At 43.1% G+C, this 19,259-nt stretch overlaps 1 protein-coding gene across 5 annotated transcripts in view; it reads left to right on the top strand.

Annotated features, from left to right (window-relative positions):
- Positions 1-10,450, top strand: part of col1a1a (collagen, type I, alpha 1a) — a 29,979-nt gene extending 19,529 nt beyond the window's left edge. For 4 of the 5 annotated variants that reach the window (XM_040037206.1, XM_040037204.1, XM_040037203.1 and 1 more), the window contains 32 exons: positions 50-94; positions 223-321; positions 566-619; positions 717-824; positions 1,387-1,440; positions 1,556-1,654; positions 1,749-1,802; positions 1,894-1,992; positions 2,086-2,139; positions 2,231-2,284; positions 2,448-2,555; positions 2,644-2,688; positions 3,253-3,351; positions 3,447-3,554; positions 3,867-4,028; positions 4,134-4,187; positions 4,292-4,399; positions 4,516-4,569; positions 4,846-4,899; positions 4,989-5,150; positions 5,331-5,438; positions 5,691-5,798; positions 6,117-6,170; positions 6,550-6,657; positions 6,781-6,834; positions 6,929-7,036; positions 7,144-7,197; positions 7,290-7,397; positions 7,562-7,841; positions 7,932-8,122; positions 8,415-8,657; positions 8,800-10,450. In XM_040037206.1, coding sequence (XP_039893140.1) covers positions 50-94; positions 223-321; positions 566-619; positions 717-824; positions 1,387-1,440; positions 1,556-1,654; positions 1,749-1,802; positions 1,894-1,992; positions 2,086-2,139; positions 2,231-2,284; positions 2,448-2,555; positions 2,644-2,688; positions 3,253-3,351; positions 3,447-3,554; positions 3,867-4,028; positions 4,134-4,187; positions 4,292-4,399; positions 4,516-4,569; positions 4,846-4,899; positions 4,989-5,150; positions 5,331-5,438; positions 5,691-5,798; positions 6,117-6,170; positions 6,550-6,657; positions 6,781-6,834; positions 6,929-7,036; positions 7,144-7,197; positions 7,290-7,397; positions 7,562-7,841; positions 7,932-8,122; positions 8,415-8,657; positions 8,800-8,946 — 3,237 coding nt within the window. In that variant the 3' untranslated portion in view covers positions 8,947-10,450. The remainder of the gene's footprint in view (positions 1-49; positions 95-222; positions 322-565; positions 620-716; positions 825-1,386; positions 1,441-1,555; positions 1,655-1,748; positions 1,803-1,893; positions 1,993-2,085; positions 2,140-2,230; positions 2,285-2,447; positions 2,556-2,643; positions 2,689-3,252; positions 3,352-3,446; positions 3,555-3,866; positions 4,029-4,133; positions 4,188-4,291; positions 4,400-4,515; positions 4,570-4,845; positions 4,900-4,988; positions 5,151-5,330; positions 5,439-5,690; positions 5,799-6,116; positions 6,171-6,549; positions 6,658-6,780; positions 6,835-6,928; positions 7,037-7,143; positions 7,198-7,289; positions 7,398-7,561; positions 7,842-7,931; positions 8,123-8,414; positions 8,658-8,799) is intronic. The other variant, XM_040037202.1, reaches the window with a different exon arrangement.
- Positions 10,451-19,259: the final 8,809 nt, after the last annotated feature.

The raw sequence follows: 19,259 nt of genomic DNA, 5'->3' as shown, positions 1-19,259 counted from the left end.
AATTCTGCCTTCTGGGACAATAAATAAACTTCCTTCCTTCTCCTCTCAGGGAAACCCTGGAGCTGATGGAGCCGCTGGAGCTAAGGGAGCACCTGTGAGTATCTTTAAACAAATTTACTCTATTTTTAATACTTTCTTATTTTTACTAAAGCTACAGATAGTCATCACTTTTTCTACAGCATGACATTAAATGACTGTATTGTTGTGTGCTGCCCCCTACAGGGTGCTGCTGGAGTTGCTGGAGCTCCTGGTTTCCCCGGACCCCGTGGACCCCCAGGACCTCAGGGTGCTGCTGGTGCCCCCGGACCCAAGGGTAACACTGTAAGTAAAGATCTCTTAGATCCAAAAAAAAAGCAAAATCACCCAAAATTTAAACTTGTATGTTTTGTGTGAATACTTTGACAGTTACAACCTACAGAGATAAAAACAAAAGTTAGAGATTTGTTTTGGGCATTTGTTGTTTGCTGAAATTATTTTTCTTTTAGATTTATCCAAATAATAGTAATTTCTCCCTAGTTTGTAGTTTGTTTAATTTTATGTTTTCTTGTTTGTTTGTGTCCCATAGGGTGAGGCTGGTGCCCCAGGATCCAAGGGAGAGCCTGGTGCCAAGGGAGAGGCTGTGAGTTCACCATAGATCATGACAGAGCACACTGCACTAAAATTATGTGTGTATCAGCCTCTTATGCCACATTGCATGTTACATTGCTCTTCTACAGGGTGTTTCAGGAGTTCAGGGACCTCCAGGACCTTCCGGTGAGGAGGGCAAGAGAGGAGCCAGAGGAGAGCCTGGTGCTGCAGGAGCCCGTGGCGGCCCTGGAGAGAGAGTATGCATCTCACTGGATTTCCACTTTATACGTACCCTAGTCTGTAAAATGATGGCAGAGGGACCTCTAGTGGTGTTTCAACACAAAGGACAAAAGACTGAAATCTTTATACTGATGGTCAAATCTAAATGATTGAGATTACTTGTGTGCAGCTGTAAACATTACAAAGGTTAGTTTGACTGAAAAAGCAGATTAATCTCTGCTTGGAATGAAAACATAATAAACACCATTGGGCTCTTAATCATGATGTAAACAAACTAATGAGTGAGGTTCAAAATGTTCCCAAAACATTTGACCAAGAGTATTACAGATATGGACATACTGAGTGGTGCTAGTACTAAGATAGAAACATTCATTTCATTGGTTAAAAGCATTAAGTCTTTTGGATGTTAATTTAAGTTAAAAATGATGCCAGAGACCTGAGGCCCGGATCTCTCTGATGGAATTCGACTGTATGCATGATACAGGGTGTTCAATTTTAAACCTACAGTTTGGACACATTTCTGTTTAAACACTTTTTACTGTTCAGAGCTAAGCAGGACATGTTTGATTGTCTTTACAGGGTGCCCCTGGTGGTCGTGGTTTCCCTGGTTCTGATGGCCCTGCTGGACCCAAAGTAAGGAAAATGCACACATACATGCAACAGATATAAACCTTAATTCCGCCCGCAGGCTTCCACAATTTTGGTTTAACTAATTTTTGAATTTCCACCATTCTTATTTTCTTCTTAGGGTGCCCCTGGTGAGCGTGGTGCCCCCGGTCTTGTTGGAGCTAAAGGTGCCACTGGTGAGTCTGGCCGCACTGGTGAGCCTGGTCTGCCCGGAGCTAAGGTGGGATAGCATACTGTCTGTCAAATAATTCTCTGCAGCATCATTTATTCATTATACCCAGTCCCTCCTCTGACCTCTGACCTCTGCTTTGTAGGGAATGACTGGCAGCCCCGGCAACCCTGGACCTGATGGCAAGATGGGACCTTCTGTAAGTTTGTATGCAGTACAGTTAACCCTAGTTCTTATAATTTATGTCAAGAAATAGCAAAACCCTTAACATGCTTAATCTTCCTTAACAGGGAGCCCCCGGACAAGATGGCCGCCCTGGGCCTCCTGGCCCTGGTGGAAATAGAGGCCAGCCTGGAGTCATGGGATTCCCCGGACCCAAGGGTGCTGCTGTGAGTAGCGTTACAACATCTATACATTATATTTAATCATGCTTAGTAATAGTGGGCATCTAAAATATGGTCTCCATGTATTTTTGTCTATAGGGTGAGGCTGGAAAGCCCGGTGAGAGAGGAACCATGGGACCTACTGGACCTGTTGTGAGTGCTCAATATTCTGCTGTTTTCTTTCTTGTTATCTATCATCAGTGGTAGGATTGTGTGTGTGAAAGCCTTCTATCTCTCTACCCAGGGTGCACCTGGAAAGGATGGTGATGTTGGCGCACAGGGCCCCTCTGGACCTGCTGTAAGTAAACAACACTAACTGGCTACACTTCGATATTAGCACCCAAGTTTGTGTTGATGTCTCTCTACAAAGTACTGAAAGCTACATAGCTGCAAGAATAAGTCACATCTACTTAATGCATTACTGCCACCGTTGCTGACTCTCCCTCTCTGCTCATCTTAAGGGTCCTGCTGGTGAGAGAGGAGAGCAGGGACCTGCTGGATCTCCTGGATTCCAGGGTCTCCCAGGACCCCAGGGAGCCATTGGTGAGACTGGCAAGCCCGGAGAGCAGGTACTGATTGAAGCGGAACTATGACTGGAACAGCATCATTTCCAGTGAATAAAAGTGCTTATTCCTGTATTTCTGTTTTTCCTTTTAGGGTGTACCTGGTGAAGCTGGAGCCCCAGGACCTGCTGGAGCTAGAGTAAGTCACATATCCTCATAATTTTCACAGTTAGATAAGACTCTAATTGTGGTTTAAATATTATTAAATATATTCATTAGTTCTTTGTCCAAAATCCTACATGGTGTAGAAAACAACTTCCTAAGTTGCTAACTAGCTTGTTCAAACACATTAAAGTTATTACTAGCAGGCTATTGTAAGCTTATAACTGCTTTTTTATTCTTTAAAGTGGATTCTTGTCCAAGGCCCTGGTGGTCCAAACGGTGATAGCAACTATGCAGATGCTATCACTAGCTTCAACTCACATTACCTGTAAACAAAACAAAGGTACCATACCAGTGTCGATATGGTCACAGGAGGAAAACCCTTGCACTGCCATTTACAAAGTAGCGCTTCGTGTTGATCAGACATTCTGTTTTACACTGTCATTCATAAATGAACAGATAAATTATGATGAAAACTTCACCTCACATATGAACCTCCCTTTGGGGAATATCATCCAACTGGAACTGATCTAGCAGATCTAGTACTCATGGTTTCAACAAACCATCCAATAACCTCATTTCAACCCACTCTTCTCCTCAGGGCGATAGAGGATTCCCTGGTGAGCGTGGTGCATCTGGGCCAGTTGGACCTGCTGGTGCCCGTGGATCCCCCGGAGCCTCTGGAAATGATGGTGCTAAGGTGAACACATCTTATATAAAAACTAAGAAGTTCTCAGTTGTGAGCAGATTGACTAAATTGCACATATTACACTATTCTGAACATCTCTTCCTCAGGGAGATGCTGGAGCCCCTGGTACTCCTGGTGCTCAGGGTCCTCCTGGACTGCAGGGAATGCCTGGTGAGCGCGGTGCCGCTGGTCTTCCAGGACTGAGAGGAAACAGAGTGAGTTGCCTTCTGTAGTCCTATTACTCTTAGTATTCGGAGAAGCCAGGATAGTACATTGGCGGTCACTGCCATTGTAGACTGCTATCCTAGGTGAGATTTACTTTAGCAATCCAACAAACACTGATCAGTGTTTCTACTATATGTCCATCCATTTTATTGTCATTACGACACAATTGGGATGCAAATGCCCAGTGTAATCACTGATGGGCTTTACGGTGACTTAGCAAATGACCCCAGCATTGTAAGACCTGATATACTATGTGAATGTTCGTCTTATTACCAACATCTTTTTTCCTTTCAAACACACAGGGTGACCAAGGAACTAAGGGTGCTGATGGAACTCCTGGTAAGGATGGTCCTCGTGGTTTGACTGGACCAATTGGACTTCCTGGACCTGCTGGCTCCCCAGGAGACAAGGGAGAGTCTGGTGCCCAAGGACCTGTTGGACCTTCTGGAGCCCGTGGACCCCCTGTAAGCACTGCTGTGTCTGCAACAGATAATGTTTAATTCAAGGTTCTTAAGTGTGTTAATCTTTGAATGTTTGAATTCATTCTGATTCGTCTACCTACATCTTAGGGCGAGCGTGGTGAGGCCGGACCACCTGGACCTGCTGGATTCGCTGGACCTCCTGTAAGTAAATTCTACAATAGTGTCCACGCTATTTTTCTTACTCTAACACAGAAGTTACTAAAAAACTATTTGGCTTTTTCTTCACAACCACTAATCCACTCTAGGGTGCTGATGGACAGCCTGGTGCTAAGGGAGAGCCTGGAGATAATGGTGCTAAGGGAGATTCTGGTCCTCCCGGACCTGCTGGACCCACTGGTGCTGCAGGACCTCAGGTTTACACAATAACATACTCCCAGCATATCCCAGTTCACAAATTACATCTATTTAGACATATATGTGACCATATTGTGTGCTGCTGTTTCTTTGACACTATGCTGTTGCCTTTCAGGGTCCCGTTGGAAACACTGGCCCTAAGGGAGCCCGTGGACCTGCTGGACCTCCTGTAAGTCACTCTTCCTACTTTCCCAAGCAACTTACATTTCTGACATTAGCTTAGAGGTGACAGTACCTCTAGCCAAACTGGCAATACTTCATAAAACTGGGCAAAGAAAATTAAAAAAAGGAAAGAAAGTAGTGAAAGATTTTATTTATTTTCCAAACACGTACCACCATCAAATCCATTGTTTGATACACGTCTGTTTTTTGTTTGTTTGTTTTTTACTGACTTGATGCAGTATTTTTGCAGCCTGAGTTAGCTAATTGGCCTCTATCTCCCTAGGGTGCTACTGGCTTCCCTGGTGCTGCTGGCAGAGTTGGACCTCCCGGCCCCGCTGTAAGTTTTTCTTAGGTGTTTCTGACACAGTGCGCAAAATCTATGTGTTTTCCTGGAATTATTTTCAATTCTCCCTGTCCTCCCCACAGGGTAACGCTGGACCTCCCGGAGCTCCTGGACCAGCTGGCAAGGAGGGACCCAAAGGAAACCGTGGTGAGACTGGACCTGCTGGTCGCCCTGGTGAGTTGGGTGCTGCTGGACCCCCAGGACCTCCTGGAGAGAAGGGTAGCCCTGGTGCTGATGGTGCTCCCGTAAGTTATATCAACTTTCAGTACATTCTAAAATGCTGTGACACAATTTATAATAAACCATAGCCTTCAATAATCTTCTTTCAGCAATATCATTAAATTTAATTTCCATCCTTTCACTGACTGCACAGTTTCTGCTACCTGTGTCTCAGTGTCTAACTACTTTCTGTCTGTCTTTCACAGGGTAGTGCTGGTATTCCTGGACCTCAGGGTATTGCTGGACAGCGTGGTATTGTTGGTCTGCCTGGACAGAGAGGCGAGAGAGGTTTCCCTGGACTTCCCGGAGCTCTTGTAAGTTCCCGTTGGTATTCTAAAACCCAGAATTTCAAAAATTTCAAAATGTTCAGTGGATCTGATGAATCCAGAACATCAAGTTACATGATTCTAAATCAAGAGAAAAGTCTATCTACTTCTAAAAGACACAAAACAATAACATTTAATTCTCATTTAGCTAAGCAAAGAATAAGACAGACCAGTCTCAGTCAGTTAGAAATATGAATGAGGTTAATATAACTGGACTGACTGCAATTGTTGCACTAATAGGGAGAGCCTGGAAAGCAAGGCCCTGGTGGTCCAAACGGTGAGCGTGGACCTCCCGGACCCATGGGACCCCCTGGCCTGGCCGGAGCCCCTGGAGAGTCTGGACGTGAGGTATAAAGTCCCACTAGAGCAAGTGGAGAGCCAAGGGGTGGCTCTCCCTTTGGTTACCCTACCCAACCAACTGTGAAGCCCATTAAAGGGCCAATTATATGCTCATGGAAATGTAGTTGCATCTAGTGACTGCTATATTCCTAATAGAACTTTTTGCGTGACAGTATTTTGCTATAAACACTATTTCTGACACATCTCGTTATGCATTCAGCCATATAAATTGTAATGACTTTAAAATTGACCATTTCAACAAACTTTCAGTGAAGTCAGTTCTGAAGGTTTTTGTTAAGCTTAACTTGCTCTGTGCCTGTGTTTAAGGGAACCCCTGGTAACGAGGGCGCAGCTGGTCGTGATGGAGCCCCTGGACCCAAGGTAAGATAAGCTGACCTCACCAACAGCACACAGCTATCTTATTTTTTGTTCCATAGCGCCAAGTATGTTGGCAGCCTACAAGTTAGCATGCTAACATGTTAACATGCAACTAAATAATTTGTGTACCATCACAAGTTATCTAGCCTAAAGTTTACCTATTAGCCATCATCCACAACTTCTAAAACCAGAGGAAGAAGTCACACTTTCTGTGAGTACTGCCATGATTTGTGAATCCCACCCTGGAGGATATATATGTGTGTTCAGGATGTTCATACATATTCATACACTACTAGAATTTTTAACATAAAGCTTAACGGGCAAATGTAGTCAGATACACTGTTTGAAGCTAGTGATAGCCTAGTTTTTATTTGTCCTTTAGGGAGACCGTGGAGAGAGTGGCCCTGCCGGAGCCTCTGGTGCCCCTGGACCCCCTGGCGCCCCTGGACCTGTCGGCCCTGCTGGAAAGACTGGTGACCGTGGAGAGACTGTGAGTGACAAATCTGCTTCATTAATGTTTCAGCTTGGTATGTCATGCCAGTCAAAGACAAAGGCTGTAAGTCACTGCAACCCTGTCTCCACGTGAAACTTTTTTTTTTTTTCAATTTTCCAGGGACCCGCTGGCCCTGCCGGCGCTGCTGGCCCTGCTGGACCTCGTGGCCCTGCTGTAAGTAACAATATTGGTTGCAAAACTACACTGGATGGAAGAGCATGCAAGGAAGGTTAAACCAAATGATGTCTGTCATTTTTCCTTATGACAGGGGTCTACAGGACTTCGTGGTGACAAGGGAGAGGCTGGAGAGGCTGGAGAGAGAGGCATGAAGGGACACAGAGGATTCACTGGCATGCAGGGACCTCCCGGACCTGCTGTATGATAGTTTATGCTTGAGTCTGCATATACTACAGTCAAAGAAAGTAATGCCATACACCAGCGAACTTAGTTTTAAACTGATTGTCTTCTTTTGTGCACCCATAGGGACCTTCTGGAGAGTCTGGACCCGCTGGTGCTGCTGGACCCGCTGGACCTAGAGTAAGTTAACTTAGTCTGGAGCAGTTGTGTAGTTTCAGCTTTACCTAGTTTATTTTCAGATACTGACATTTGAAATTTCCTGGTATTTGTAGGGTCCTTCAGGAGCTGCTGGTGCTGCTGGTAAGGATGGTATGAGCGGTCTGCCTGGACCCACTGGACCTCCTGGACCTCGTGGACGTTCTGGAGAGATGGGACCTGCTGTAAGTCTAACAAGCTAACCTTCTTTACATTCAGCTGTTTACTTAAGTTGTGCCAAGTTGTACCTTTATACCTAGGGTTTTTGAGGGTTACATTTTGATAAAAGCAGCACATTACTAATGAACTAACCAACCCACACTTTTTCTTTACCCTTCTCCTTCTGCAGGGTCCTCCTGGACCTCCTGGACCTCCTGGAGCACCTGGTGCCCCTGGTGGTGGATTTGACCTTGGCTTCATGGTCCAGCCTCAGGAGAAGGCCCCTGATCCCTTCCGCATGTACCGTGCTGATGATGCTAACGTTCTCCGTGACCGTGATCTGGAGGTTGATAGCACCCTGAAGAGCCTGAGCCAGCAGATTGAGCAGATCCGCAGCCCTGACGGAACCCGCAAGAACCCAGCAAGAACCTGCAGGGACCTCAAGATGTGCCATCCTGACTGGAAGAGCGGTGAGCAGTTCAATACAGTGACAGGAGAGCTAGTCCAAGGGCAGTCAGATGTAGGCCTAGCGGAGTTTTGAAGTTGTTTGTGTTTTGCAGGTGAGTACTGGATTGACCCTGATCAGGGCTGCACTCAGGACGCCATCAAGGTCTACTGCAACATGGAGACCGGCGAGACCTGCATATCCCCAACTCAGCGTGAGGTTGCCCAGAAGAACTGGTACATCAGCAAGAACATCAAGGAGAAGAAGCACGTCTGGTTCGGAGAGGCTATGAATGACGGCTTCCAGGTAAGCATCCTAATTTATAGAACCTACCTGTTCTCTCTTCTTCTATTCTTCTTTATAGTTTCTTCTTCTGTCAATTTCCATATTTCTCTTATATGCAGTTCTATTGTGATTTTCTGCAGCTTGAGTTCATTTCTCTTACCCACTTTCCTAAATGTCTGCTTAGGTTCCTCTTCTACTCCTCTCTACCCATCTCCACTTCTTCCCACTTTGTCTTTACCCAGTCTTTTTCAACACCATCACACCTTTGCCCATCACAGTCAGTAATCTATCCCCTATTCACTGTCTTGTGCAGTTCGAGTATGGCAGTGAGGGCTCTCTGCCAGAGGATGTCAACATCCAGATGACCTTCCTGCGTCTCATGTCCACTGAGGCATCCCAGAACATTACCTACCACTGCAAGAACAGCGTCGCCTACATGGATGCCGCCGCTGGCAACCTCAAGAAGGCCCTCCTCCTCCAGGGCTCCAACGAGATTGAGATCAGAGCCGAGGGCAACAGCCGCTTCACCTACAGCGTCCTCGAGGATGGATGCACGGTGAGGAAACCTTTTACATTAAACTCAATATGTTAATTATTCAAAGTTAACAGAGATTGAGAAGGGTTAGAGGCTAGAGGTTCTAATCAGCACTGTTCTGAATATGAACCCTAATTCTGATTTTCGTTGTTTCTCCTTCCAGTCACACACCGGTACATGGGGCAAGACAGTCATTGACTACAAGACATCGAAAACATCTCGCCTGCCCATCATTGACATCGCTCCTATGGACGTTGGTGCTCCAGACCAAGAGTTTGGCTTTGAAGTTGGACCTGTCTGTTTCTTGTAAAAAGAGAAATCTGGACTTGAAATTGTTGTTGTGTGCGTGTGTGTGTTTAATTTTTTTCTAGCAGTCATCTCTCTCTAAAGCAAAAGCAAAAAAAAATGCCCCCAACAAATCATTCTCCCGATGCCATTTTTCTGAAAAATCTGACCCTTCGTTCTACAAGTTTCCATTTGGCCGTTGCTCCGATGGTCCGCTTTGCCTAAAACCTGCACTTCGACGAGAACAAGATGGCGGTGGTGTAGAGGCATCTGCATCGTCGCATTTGGGACCACTACTTTTTTTTTGTTTCTGACTTTTTTTTGTTTGTTTTTGCCATCACCAACACCAAGGATCCTGTAGAGAAGACATTTTGTTTCACTGGCAACAAGAAAATAATATATGCCTCTGTAAAGTGTAAAAGAAAATTGACTTCCCCTCATCATGCGGCCAAACCCGGCCTCTCTGGAGTTTACAGAAACAGACACAGGTGACTTTTGTATTTTTATACACCTCTGCGGTGAGAGGAATGAAAGGACAGTCCCAACAGACAGAACCCAATTGCTTTGTACCACGTTTCAGGTGTTGATGAATAAACGGTGAAACTGACAGCCATGTTTGTCTCTGTTGTTCTGCCCTTCCCCTTTTTCCACCTGCCCCTAGACAACGCTTCCTCAAGAGTTGTTCCTTCCTCACCTGCTGATGTTGTAGCTGTTGTGATTTGTTTGTTGTTGTGGTCTCTTTCATGTTTATTCCTCTCTATGTCTCCCTTTTTTTCCTAAAGAAAAGCCACATTAAAACCACCAGCAGAGAAACATGGGTTTAAACCTCTTTTTTTAAGGAAAAAAACACAAAAAAAATCCTTATGCCTACCTCAGAAGTGAAAGGAATTCCAGCTCTAAAAAAAGGGCCCAGTGTTTTTTAAAGTGAAGCCTGCAGTAGAGTTGTGGTGGTCAGTGGGGGTAGTTGAGGTTTGCAGACACTTTAACAGAAGCAGAGAGGGCAAAAGCCTAAAGGTGCTATTCTTTCTTTCTCAGAGGTCTGCTGGCTGCTCAGTATGACTATACTGTTGTGTAGTAGTGTAGCTACAGTCACTCTGGCATGGCAGGGTCCTCCTCATGGTGCTAAAATAAAACCACAGTTTTTTTTTCTTGGTGTCCAGAATGAGACAGACTTCTTCTATTTCCAGCTTTGGTAATGTTGGCAACCAGCGTAGCGCCTCTTTAAGCCTCTTTTTTTATGTTTTGAACTTCCCCCTTCACTTTTAACTGTCATCCAGATTCTAGTCCACCAACTATCTGTTGTGGTCTGTTTCTTGTTTTTCTTTTCTTGAAGTTTCTCAGCAACAACAAAATTCGAGCTGTGATAAAATGCGCAGAAAGAGAACCATCAGTGAGAGTTTGTGAGAGAAGGCAGACAGACACACCCATGGGGGAAAACACCACAAGGATCTGTACCTATTTTGTATATGTATAATAAATTGAGATGTTTTTAATTATTTTGAATGCTGAAATAAAGCATGTTAAGTGGTCGAACAATGAATCCTGCCTAATTGCCTGACTGACCCCCTGCACTTCTCCCCCCCTCCAAAAAAAAGAAGAGACTTGAAGTAAAGCACCTTTTGCCTTTTTTACAACTTGTACAGTAACAGAAAGAGACAAGATTAAAGAAACATGACAGAAAGATTTCTGCCTCTTGTTTAATATTTTGCTAATATATTCCTCTGTAGACGAAAGATGTTAGCAGATTTTGAAACATTTTTGAAGGTAGCACCTTGACTTGTGTCTCTTGATCATGTAAGCCTTTGCTTCTCTTTGCAGTTTTGAGTGCTGCCACGTAAAATAAGCAGGTGAATAACGCGGCTTCTAATTGTGAAACCTGTCCAACTTACTGGGGGTCAGAAAAAATTAGGAGAGCAGCCTACCTTTCAGTCAGATTCCCCATTGTGACTTCTTCCATGCCATTAAATCCATATAGAAAAATGCACATCCATAATCCGCCAAGAAAGTGTCAGCCTGATAGTCCATTTACGAGTAATTCTGTCCATCTTGACAAGTCCCTACAACAATCTTTTACCCCACTGTTTCCACAGCTGGTCAGCCCGTCTGCTCATCTCAGACTGCAGAACTGAGGGGCTTGTTGGTGCTGGGGGGAACCAGCTCTGCTCTCAGACTGTTGGCATCAACTTGGCTTCACAAAGACACTGATTGTCCACCTTGAGGGAGCCAGGGAAGAGAGGGTAGGTTTGCACTCCCGGCGGGAATCTGGATTATTTCCGCAAGAATTTAGGCCTTTATTTGAGGCCTGGGCAGAGGAATGTTAACCTCTCCGGTTTCGGACAACAGAGGAGGTTCTGTTTGCAGAGAGGAAGCTTCTCTTCAGGCTTGTGTGACTTTATACCAAGGGTAAACATCAGAAGGGTGCGATGAGGCCAGAAAAAAGGAGATAACAGATACAGCTAGAGGATAACAGAGGATTTTAAGCAAGATCTTTGAAGGGACAGTTTCTGTTTATTCTTTTAGGCATCAGCTACAAAATATATGAACACATAAAATAAAAAGAAGCTTTGTAACAGATTTAGCTACTGTACCACCTAACTTCCATCTTCAGTGTTCTATCATCTAAAGATGGTATTGACATGAAATCCACACATGCAAAGAAAGCAAACCATAGATGACCGTAAATTATGTGTAATAATGCAGAACACACAGGGAAAAAGTATTGAGGCTGGTAACTGAAATTTATTTAATACTTTCTACTCAAGCCTTTGTTGGTGAGAACCGCTTCAAAGATCCTCCTGTGTGGAGAAACTAGTCCCATGCATTGCTCCGGTGTGACTTTGGCCCATTCCTTGGCTGTGTGTTTGGGATCGTTGTCTTGCTGAAACCTACACCCTCATTTAATCTTCATCTGTCTCTGTACATTTTTCCATTCATCCTTCCTTCAATTATGTGAAGCATGCCAGTACTGTATGCTGAAAACAGCCCCACACTATGACGTTCCCACCTCCAAACTTTACTGTTGGTATGGTGTGTTCGGGTCATATGCAGTGACTTTTGACCTCCAAGCATGGTGTGTATCCAAAGAGTTTAATGTTGGTCTCATCTGACCAGACTATATTCCCACAGTATTTCTCAGGTTCGTCTAAATGTTGTTCAGCAAACATTAAAATCCCTTCAGCATGCTTTTCCTTCAGAGTCTTGCATGGTGAGTGTGCTTACAGGCCATGGTGGCTGAGTGCATCAGAAACAAAAACAAAACAAAACAAAATACCACCCAGGACTCTTGAGAAGCTGCAATCCTCTATCACACAGGAATGGAACAACATTCCTCTCTCAAAAGTCCACCACCTCAGTTTCCAAATATTTATGGAACATTAACAGTAAATATGGTTTTCCCCCAGTTACTTTCTTTCTTTTCATTTTTTTGGAATTTCTACAAACCATTTTCATTGCTCACAGTTAACTCAGGATTACTCAGAGTTGACTGACTGTTGTTTGAGCTCAGTGTGTCACCTTTTGCTATCTTTTCTATTTTATTTACCATTAATTTAATACTTGAGTTAAATTTCAATCTCCAGAAACCCAACCTTATCAGTTCATTTTCAGTTGCCTTTTTTTAGGCATTTTTTTTTATTGAAAGGTAAAGACGCTACAATAATACAAAAAGTACTGTTGTGCAGCATACTCTACATTTATTTATATTCATAGTATCAAGGGTTCAGTACCCTATTAATGCCAAGCAGAGGCGCTAAATAATCACAATTGTGTAAATCCATGCCACCACATGGAAACACCTCTTAGGCTGTCTCTGTATCACACAGTGTCAACAGCAGTTGCACAAGTACTCTTTGTGATTCTCTGGCTTTCACCTGCACAATAATGATGCTCAGACTCCTTCAATTAGCTGCTCTTCCACTATGTCTAGCAGGTAAATTCCTGAGTTCTGTAAGTACTGATTTAAATATTAATGCTTCTAATAACTCCAACTGTGTGCTTCAATTGTGTTTTTTCTGTAGGGCTCTCATCAAAAACTGTCCATCAGAGTCCTGCTCAGATGTTCAAAGTGGCTGGAAAACAAGTCCTGATTAACTGCAATCACAGTAACAGTGATTTTTACATGATCCAGTGGTACAAGCAGTCTACAAGGAGGAATGAAATGACTCTCATTGGGTTTGCACGATATGACAGTCAGGCTGTTGAAGGCCCATTCCAAGCACTTTATAACGTGAGCGGAGACGGCAGAAGTGCTTCGTCTCTTCACTTTTTAGTCCACGGCAGTGCGATATATTTTTGTGCTGCAAGTGAAGCACCCTGCTGCATCACCCGAGCGGTCTGTAACAAAAACCCTCACCACACTCATCTGCTGTAACCACACATTCTGCAAACACTTTGTCAATATCTGGTGTCAGACAGCCGATTATGCGGGATTAAAACAAAACTTTGAATGGTGGGGCATGGCATTACCAAAGACAGTTTGACACGTTTGCGCCATGAAAAATCGTCACTCTTCCCCAAACCCTGCAACTCTGGGAGCCTGACCAGCCCCTGGTGTTCTTTAGATGTTCAAACAATGCCAGTCCTTAATTTTCACCTTTTTGCCATTCCCTGTTAGTATTATCACAACCTCACTTCTTAACAGTTAGCAGAGCTTCATCAGGTTCTTGACATCTTACTAAACCCCTTGCCTTGTAGCTACATTTTGAGTGCGTGCATGTGGGTGCAGAACATTCAATTCAATTCAATTTTATTTATATAGCGCCAAATCACAACAAAAGTCGCCTCAAGGCGCTTTATATTGTACACTAGATCGTACAATAATAGATACAGAGAAAAACCCAACAATTATATGACCCCTTATGAGCAAGCAGTTTGGCGACAGTGGGAAGGAGGGGCGGGGCCATCTGCTGCGACCGGTTGGGGTGAGAGAAGGAAGACAGGATAAAGACATGCTGTGGAAGAGAGACAGAGGTTAATAACAGATATGATTCAATGCAGAGAGGTCTATTAACACATAGTGAGTGAGAAAGGTGACTGGAAAGGAAAAACTCAATGCATCATGGGAATCCCCGGCAGCCTACGTCTATTGCAGCATAACTAAGGGAGGATTCAGGGTCACCTGGTCCAGCCCTAACTATATGCTTTAGCAAAAAGGAAAGTTTGAAGCCTAATCTTAAAAGTAGAGATAGTGTCTGTCTCCTGAATCCAAACTGGAAGCTGGTTCCACAGAAGAGGGGCCTGAAAACTGAAGGCTCTGCCTCCCATTCTACTTTTAAATACTCTAGGAACAACAAGTAGGCCTGCAGAGCGAGAGCGAAGTGCTCTAATAGGGTGATATGGTACTACAAGGTCATTAAGATAAGATGAGGCCTGATTATTTAAGACCTTGTATGTGAGGAGCAGGATTTTGAATTCAATTCTGGATTTAACAGGAAGCCAATGAAGGGAAGCCAAAACAGGAGAAATCTGCTCTCTCTTTCTAGTCCCTGTCAGGACTCTTGCTGCAGCATTTTGGATTAGCTGAAGGCTTTTCAGCGAGTTTTTTGGACATCCTGATAATAATGAATTACAGTCGTCCAGCCTGGAAGTAATAAATGCATGAACTAGTTTTTCAGCGTCACTCTGAGACAGGATATTTTTAATTTTAGAGATGTTGCGCAAATGGAAGAACGCAGTCTTACATATTTGTTTAATATGTGCGTTGAAGGACATATTATGGTCAAAAATGACTCCAAGGTTCCTCACAGTGTTACTGGAGGCCAAGGTAATGCCATCCAGAGTAAGAACCTGGTTAGAGACCATATTGCTAAGATTTTCAGGGCCGAGTACAATAACCTCAGTTTTATCTGAATTAAGAAGCAGAAAGTTAGCGGCCATCCAGGTCTTTATGTCTTTAAGACATTCCTGCAGTTTAACTAATTGGTGTGTGTTATCTGGCTTCATGGACAGATAGAGCTGGGTGTCATCAGCATAGCAGTGTAAATGTATGCTATGTCTTCTAATGATGCTGCCTAAGGGAAGCATGTATAATGTAAACAGAATTGGTCCTAGCACTGAACCCTGTGGAACTCCATAATTAACCTCAGTGTGTGAAGAGGACTCTCCATTTACATGCACAAACTGGAGTCTATTAGATAGATATGATACAAACCACTGCAGTGCAGTACCTGTAATACCTACAGCATGTTCTAATCGCTCTAATAGGATATTATGGTCGACAGTATCGAACGCTGCACTGAGGTCTAGCAGGACAAGCACAGAGATGAGTCCACTGTCAGAGGCCATAAGAAGATCATTTGTAACCTTCACTAAAGCTGTTTCTGTGCTGTGATGAGCTCTGAAACCTGACTGAAACTCTTCAAATAAGCCATTCCTCTGCAGATGATCTGTTAGCTGTTTGACAACTACTCTTTCAAGGATGTTTGATATGAAAGGAAGGTTGGAGATTGGCCTATAATTAGCTAAGACTGCTGGGTCTAGAGATGGCTTTTTGAGTAAAGGTTTAACTACAGCCAGCTTGAAGGCCTGTGGTACATAGCCGATCATTAGAGATAGGTTGATCATATTTAAGATCGAAGAATTAATTAATGGCAGGACTTCTTTGAGCAGTTTTGTAGGAATGGGGTCTAAAAGACACGTTGATGGTTTGGAGGAAGTAATTATTGAAGTTAACTCAGAAAGATCAATTAGAGAAAAAGAGTCTAACTTAACATCAATGGTACTAAGAGTAGCTGTAGATAATATTACATCTGTGGGATGATTATTTCTAATTTATTCTCTAATGATAAAAATTTTATTTGTGAAGAAGTTCATGAAGTCATTACTAGTTAACATTAAAGGGATGGTTGGCTCAACAGAGCTCTGACTTTTTGTCAGCCTGGCTACAGTGCTGAAGAGAAAACTGGGTTTGTTCTTATTTTCTTCAATCCAGAGTCGTACGTAGTGAGGAGGTAAAATTATTAACAAGATAATCGACCTCTGTTGGAGTAGCATTCAGATAGCTGCTCTGCTCTGTGTTGGTACAGGGCATTGAAGATGATAACAGTGGGTGGATTATATTCTTAAACTTAGTTACAGCCAGTGTTGGGTAAGTTACTTTAAAATAGTAACTTAGTTACATTACTAGTTACTTCTCTCAAAAGTAACTCAGTTACTTCAAGTTACTCGTTACTTTCAAAGTAACTAGTTACTAGGGAAAGTAACTTTGGTTTTACTCAGAATTCTCTTGTTAATGTGTTGCTTCCATAACTTTGCCAGTCTTCTAGCTTGCTTACTTGCCACAAGTGCACTGTGCCACCTACCAATAGAAAGGAAAAGATAATGTGCACATTTCCACGAGAGAAATCCCACGCCTGGACCGTCATTGACTGCTGCCATGATTCTAGCCTACGTCACAGCGTCATGTGCGCCTTTTACATCCAACACAAAAACTGCAGTCGTGGTGCTTTTGATTGTACTCAAAACTCAGAAATTCTGCCTTCTGAATAGGAAGATGTAGGTAACACCAGACTGCAGATGAGCTGCATACAGGGCTGGACTGGGACAGAAAAATCGTCCCGGGCATTTTGACTAGAGACCGGCCCACCATTATAGGAAAAATCATAAAGCCTTTGAATGAAAATAAACACTGTTGTGACAGTGATGTACACTGTTTTGATGGTATATATGCATTAATCTATCAATCGTTTGTTGTAAGATTCAGATAATTATTTTTTAAAAGTGAGACATTTTAAATGAGAATAAGAAAGAAAAGTATTTCTTTGTGCCCCCCTCTCCCTGTTAATGCCCTACCTGCCCCCCTGGCAACACTTTGCTAGATCCGCACCTGCACAGTTACCAGCTGTCAGCTACCTAAAAAAGGATCCTGGGGTTATCTGTCTCTCAGAAACAGTTCATAACTTCCCTTCAACTCATTCATGTCACCTAAAAGGTAAACCTGTTTCTCCATCAGCTGTTCAGCTCTGATGATTCAGTAAGGACATCTCCTGGTTTCATCTTCATGTTTCGGCCTGTGCTTCGAGGTTTCTGGTAGTTAGAATGACTCGGGGGTGTTGATTCATTTAAACTAACATAATAATCCTGCTGCAACCAGGTTTCTGTAAGGCAGAGTAAATCAATCTGTTGATCAATTATTAAGTCATGTACTAACAGAGACTTGGAGGAGAGAGACCTAATATTTAATCATCCACATTTCACTGTTTTACTCTTTGGTTCAGATGTGGATACTGTATTGTTCTTTCTTTTTGATTTCTTATGTTTAAATTGTTTATTGCTGGTTTTTAGTTTGTTTTTTGTCTGTTATGGAGCTGACACAGTCTCTATGGAGATGGGTTTTTGGCCAAACAGTTCAATTTAATCTATTAGGTGAATAAAGCTAGAAATAACATTGATCTGTAGCTCATCACACCTTCAAAAGTAGGAACATTTTTTAACAGACCTGCAATTTCAAGACATCAGTTCAATTCAGTTTTATTTATATACCACCAAATGACAGCGAGTCATATTGCAAAGGCCCTTCAATAATAGCAAGCACTTGGTGACAGTGCAAAGGAAAAAAAGACCTTTTTACAGGAGAAACCTGGCTCCATCTGCCACATCTGTTTGGTGGTGACAGAAAGTAAGTAATATCACTCTCTCCAACTCTGACTCAGTTTTCTCATGAACTGGCAGCATATCTTCACAAAGTACTGAGCTAATGGTGTAGGGCTGATGGGAGGAGGTTCCCGCCCACCTTGTGATTTTCTGTGCGTTAAGGATGTGGATGAACAGTATGACTGCAGATTCACTGAGAAAAACAGCAACTGAAGGCAACAGCACAGATACACCAAAGCTAGTTTAATAGTTGAAATAAAGAAGATGTTGATCTTATTCCTGATTCTGATTCATAATATTCATTTGGTTTCAGGTAATGGCGTGAAAGAGGGATATTTTTGGAATAACCGCTGCCTAAAGCGCGCACCTTCTTCTTATTGCTGTGTGTAAAGTATTTTATGGTGTTCTTTGCTGTTTCTTTCACAGGTGTCTCACTCAGTGACCAGGTCCACCAGACTCCAGCTGATATGTACAAAAACCCAAATGAGACAGCCACACTCAGATGTTTGCACACCATTTCCACTTATAACAGGATCCTCTGGTACAAGCAGTCACAGGGTGGACAGTTACAGCTGCTGGGATACATGTGGGGAAGCCGTCCCACTCTAGAGGCCAATGTGTCTGCAACCTTGGATGGTAGTGCAGATGAGAATAAAAACTGCACCTTAACAATTGAGAAACTCCAGCAGGACAGCAATGCAGTGTACTTCTGTGCAGTTAGTTTACACAGTGCTATCTATGGCTGCTTCTCAGCACAAAAGCCTCGCCACCACACATAATATCATCTGTGTATTACTGTGCACACCCCCTTAGTTCTTACTGTGTAGGCAGAAATGTTCCTGGGAAAGTGAAGGCTTCTATTTTTTAAATGAGTTTTTAACCATTGTATTTTCGCTGTCAATTTCCAGACTTTTTTCCAAGTAATGAAATCTCAGAAAGCTGGCAGAATTTCCAGATGAACAGAATCAACTTCCTGTGATGTACCTAGGTTTACTTTTTCTTGGGATTTTGTTCCTGCAGTTAACGGTCGATTTGTTACCAAACTTTCTGACAGCAACTATAGTAATGTGGGGCGTTCTGCAGAGATTTGCAAAGCAGTGTCCAGAGCCCTGTGTTACGCTGCCTTTCCTGTAGCTTCTGGAGACTGGCACATGTTTTGTTCTTTGCATGACACCTGCAGATAAAAGCCAGAGGTTCTCATGAACAGCTTCAGCAATAGCCTTTTTAAAGAAATTTGCATGTCAGCCTACATGTTGGTTTTGCTTTCTCTCACTCTTTTTTATTAACCTTTCTGACTGAAGACTTTCTGTTTTTATCTTCCTTGCTTTGTAACTGTTTGCCCTGTTCCCACCAATGTCCCTTCACGTAATTAGTGTAAATGCAGTCTTGTCTTTCCCTTTATCTTTTTCCCTAGTCATCTGTGTCTGCTCTGGTGTTCTCCTGGTTAAATGTATGCTCCTTGTGCTTACTATAATGTCATCACAACCTCAACAACCACTTAGAGTGGCAGTTGAGGAAAACCAGATTTGTTGCAGTATTCTGACTGATGGTGTTGCCACCTTAGAATCTGTGACATTGAGTTTAGACCAGGTGTAATCACTGTGAACCAAACGCTTCAGGCTGCACATAATAATTAGTCTAGAGTTTTTCTTGCTCTTAAGCTGCATCCACACAGAGAACAGCTCACTTACCATGCATCCCTTTGAAGCTGTTGATTGGTTGTTTGCAAACATTTCCAGATCCAGTTGC

Source organism: Simochromis diagramma, unplaced genomic scaffold, assembly GCF_900408965.1.
Source record: "Simochromis diagramma unplaced genomic scaffold, fSimDia1.1 OVJJ01000516.1, whole genome shotgun sequence".
Lineage (NCBI taxonomy): Eukaryota > Metazoa > Chordata > Actinopteri > Cichliformes > Cichlidae > Simochromis > Simochromis diagramma.
This window is presented reverse-complemented; position numbering and strand designations above follow the sequence as displayed.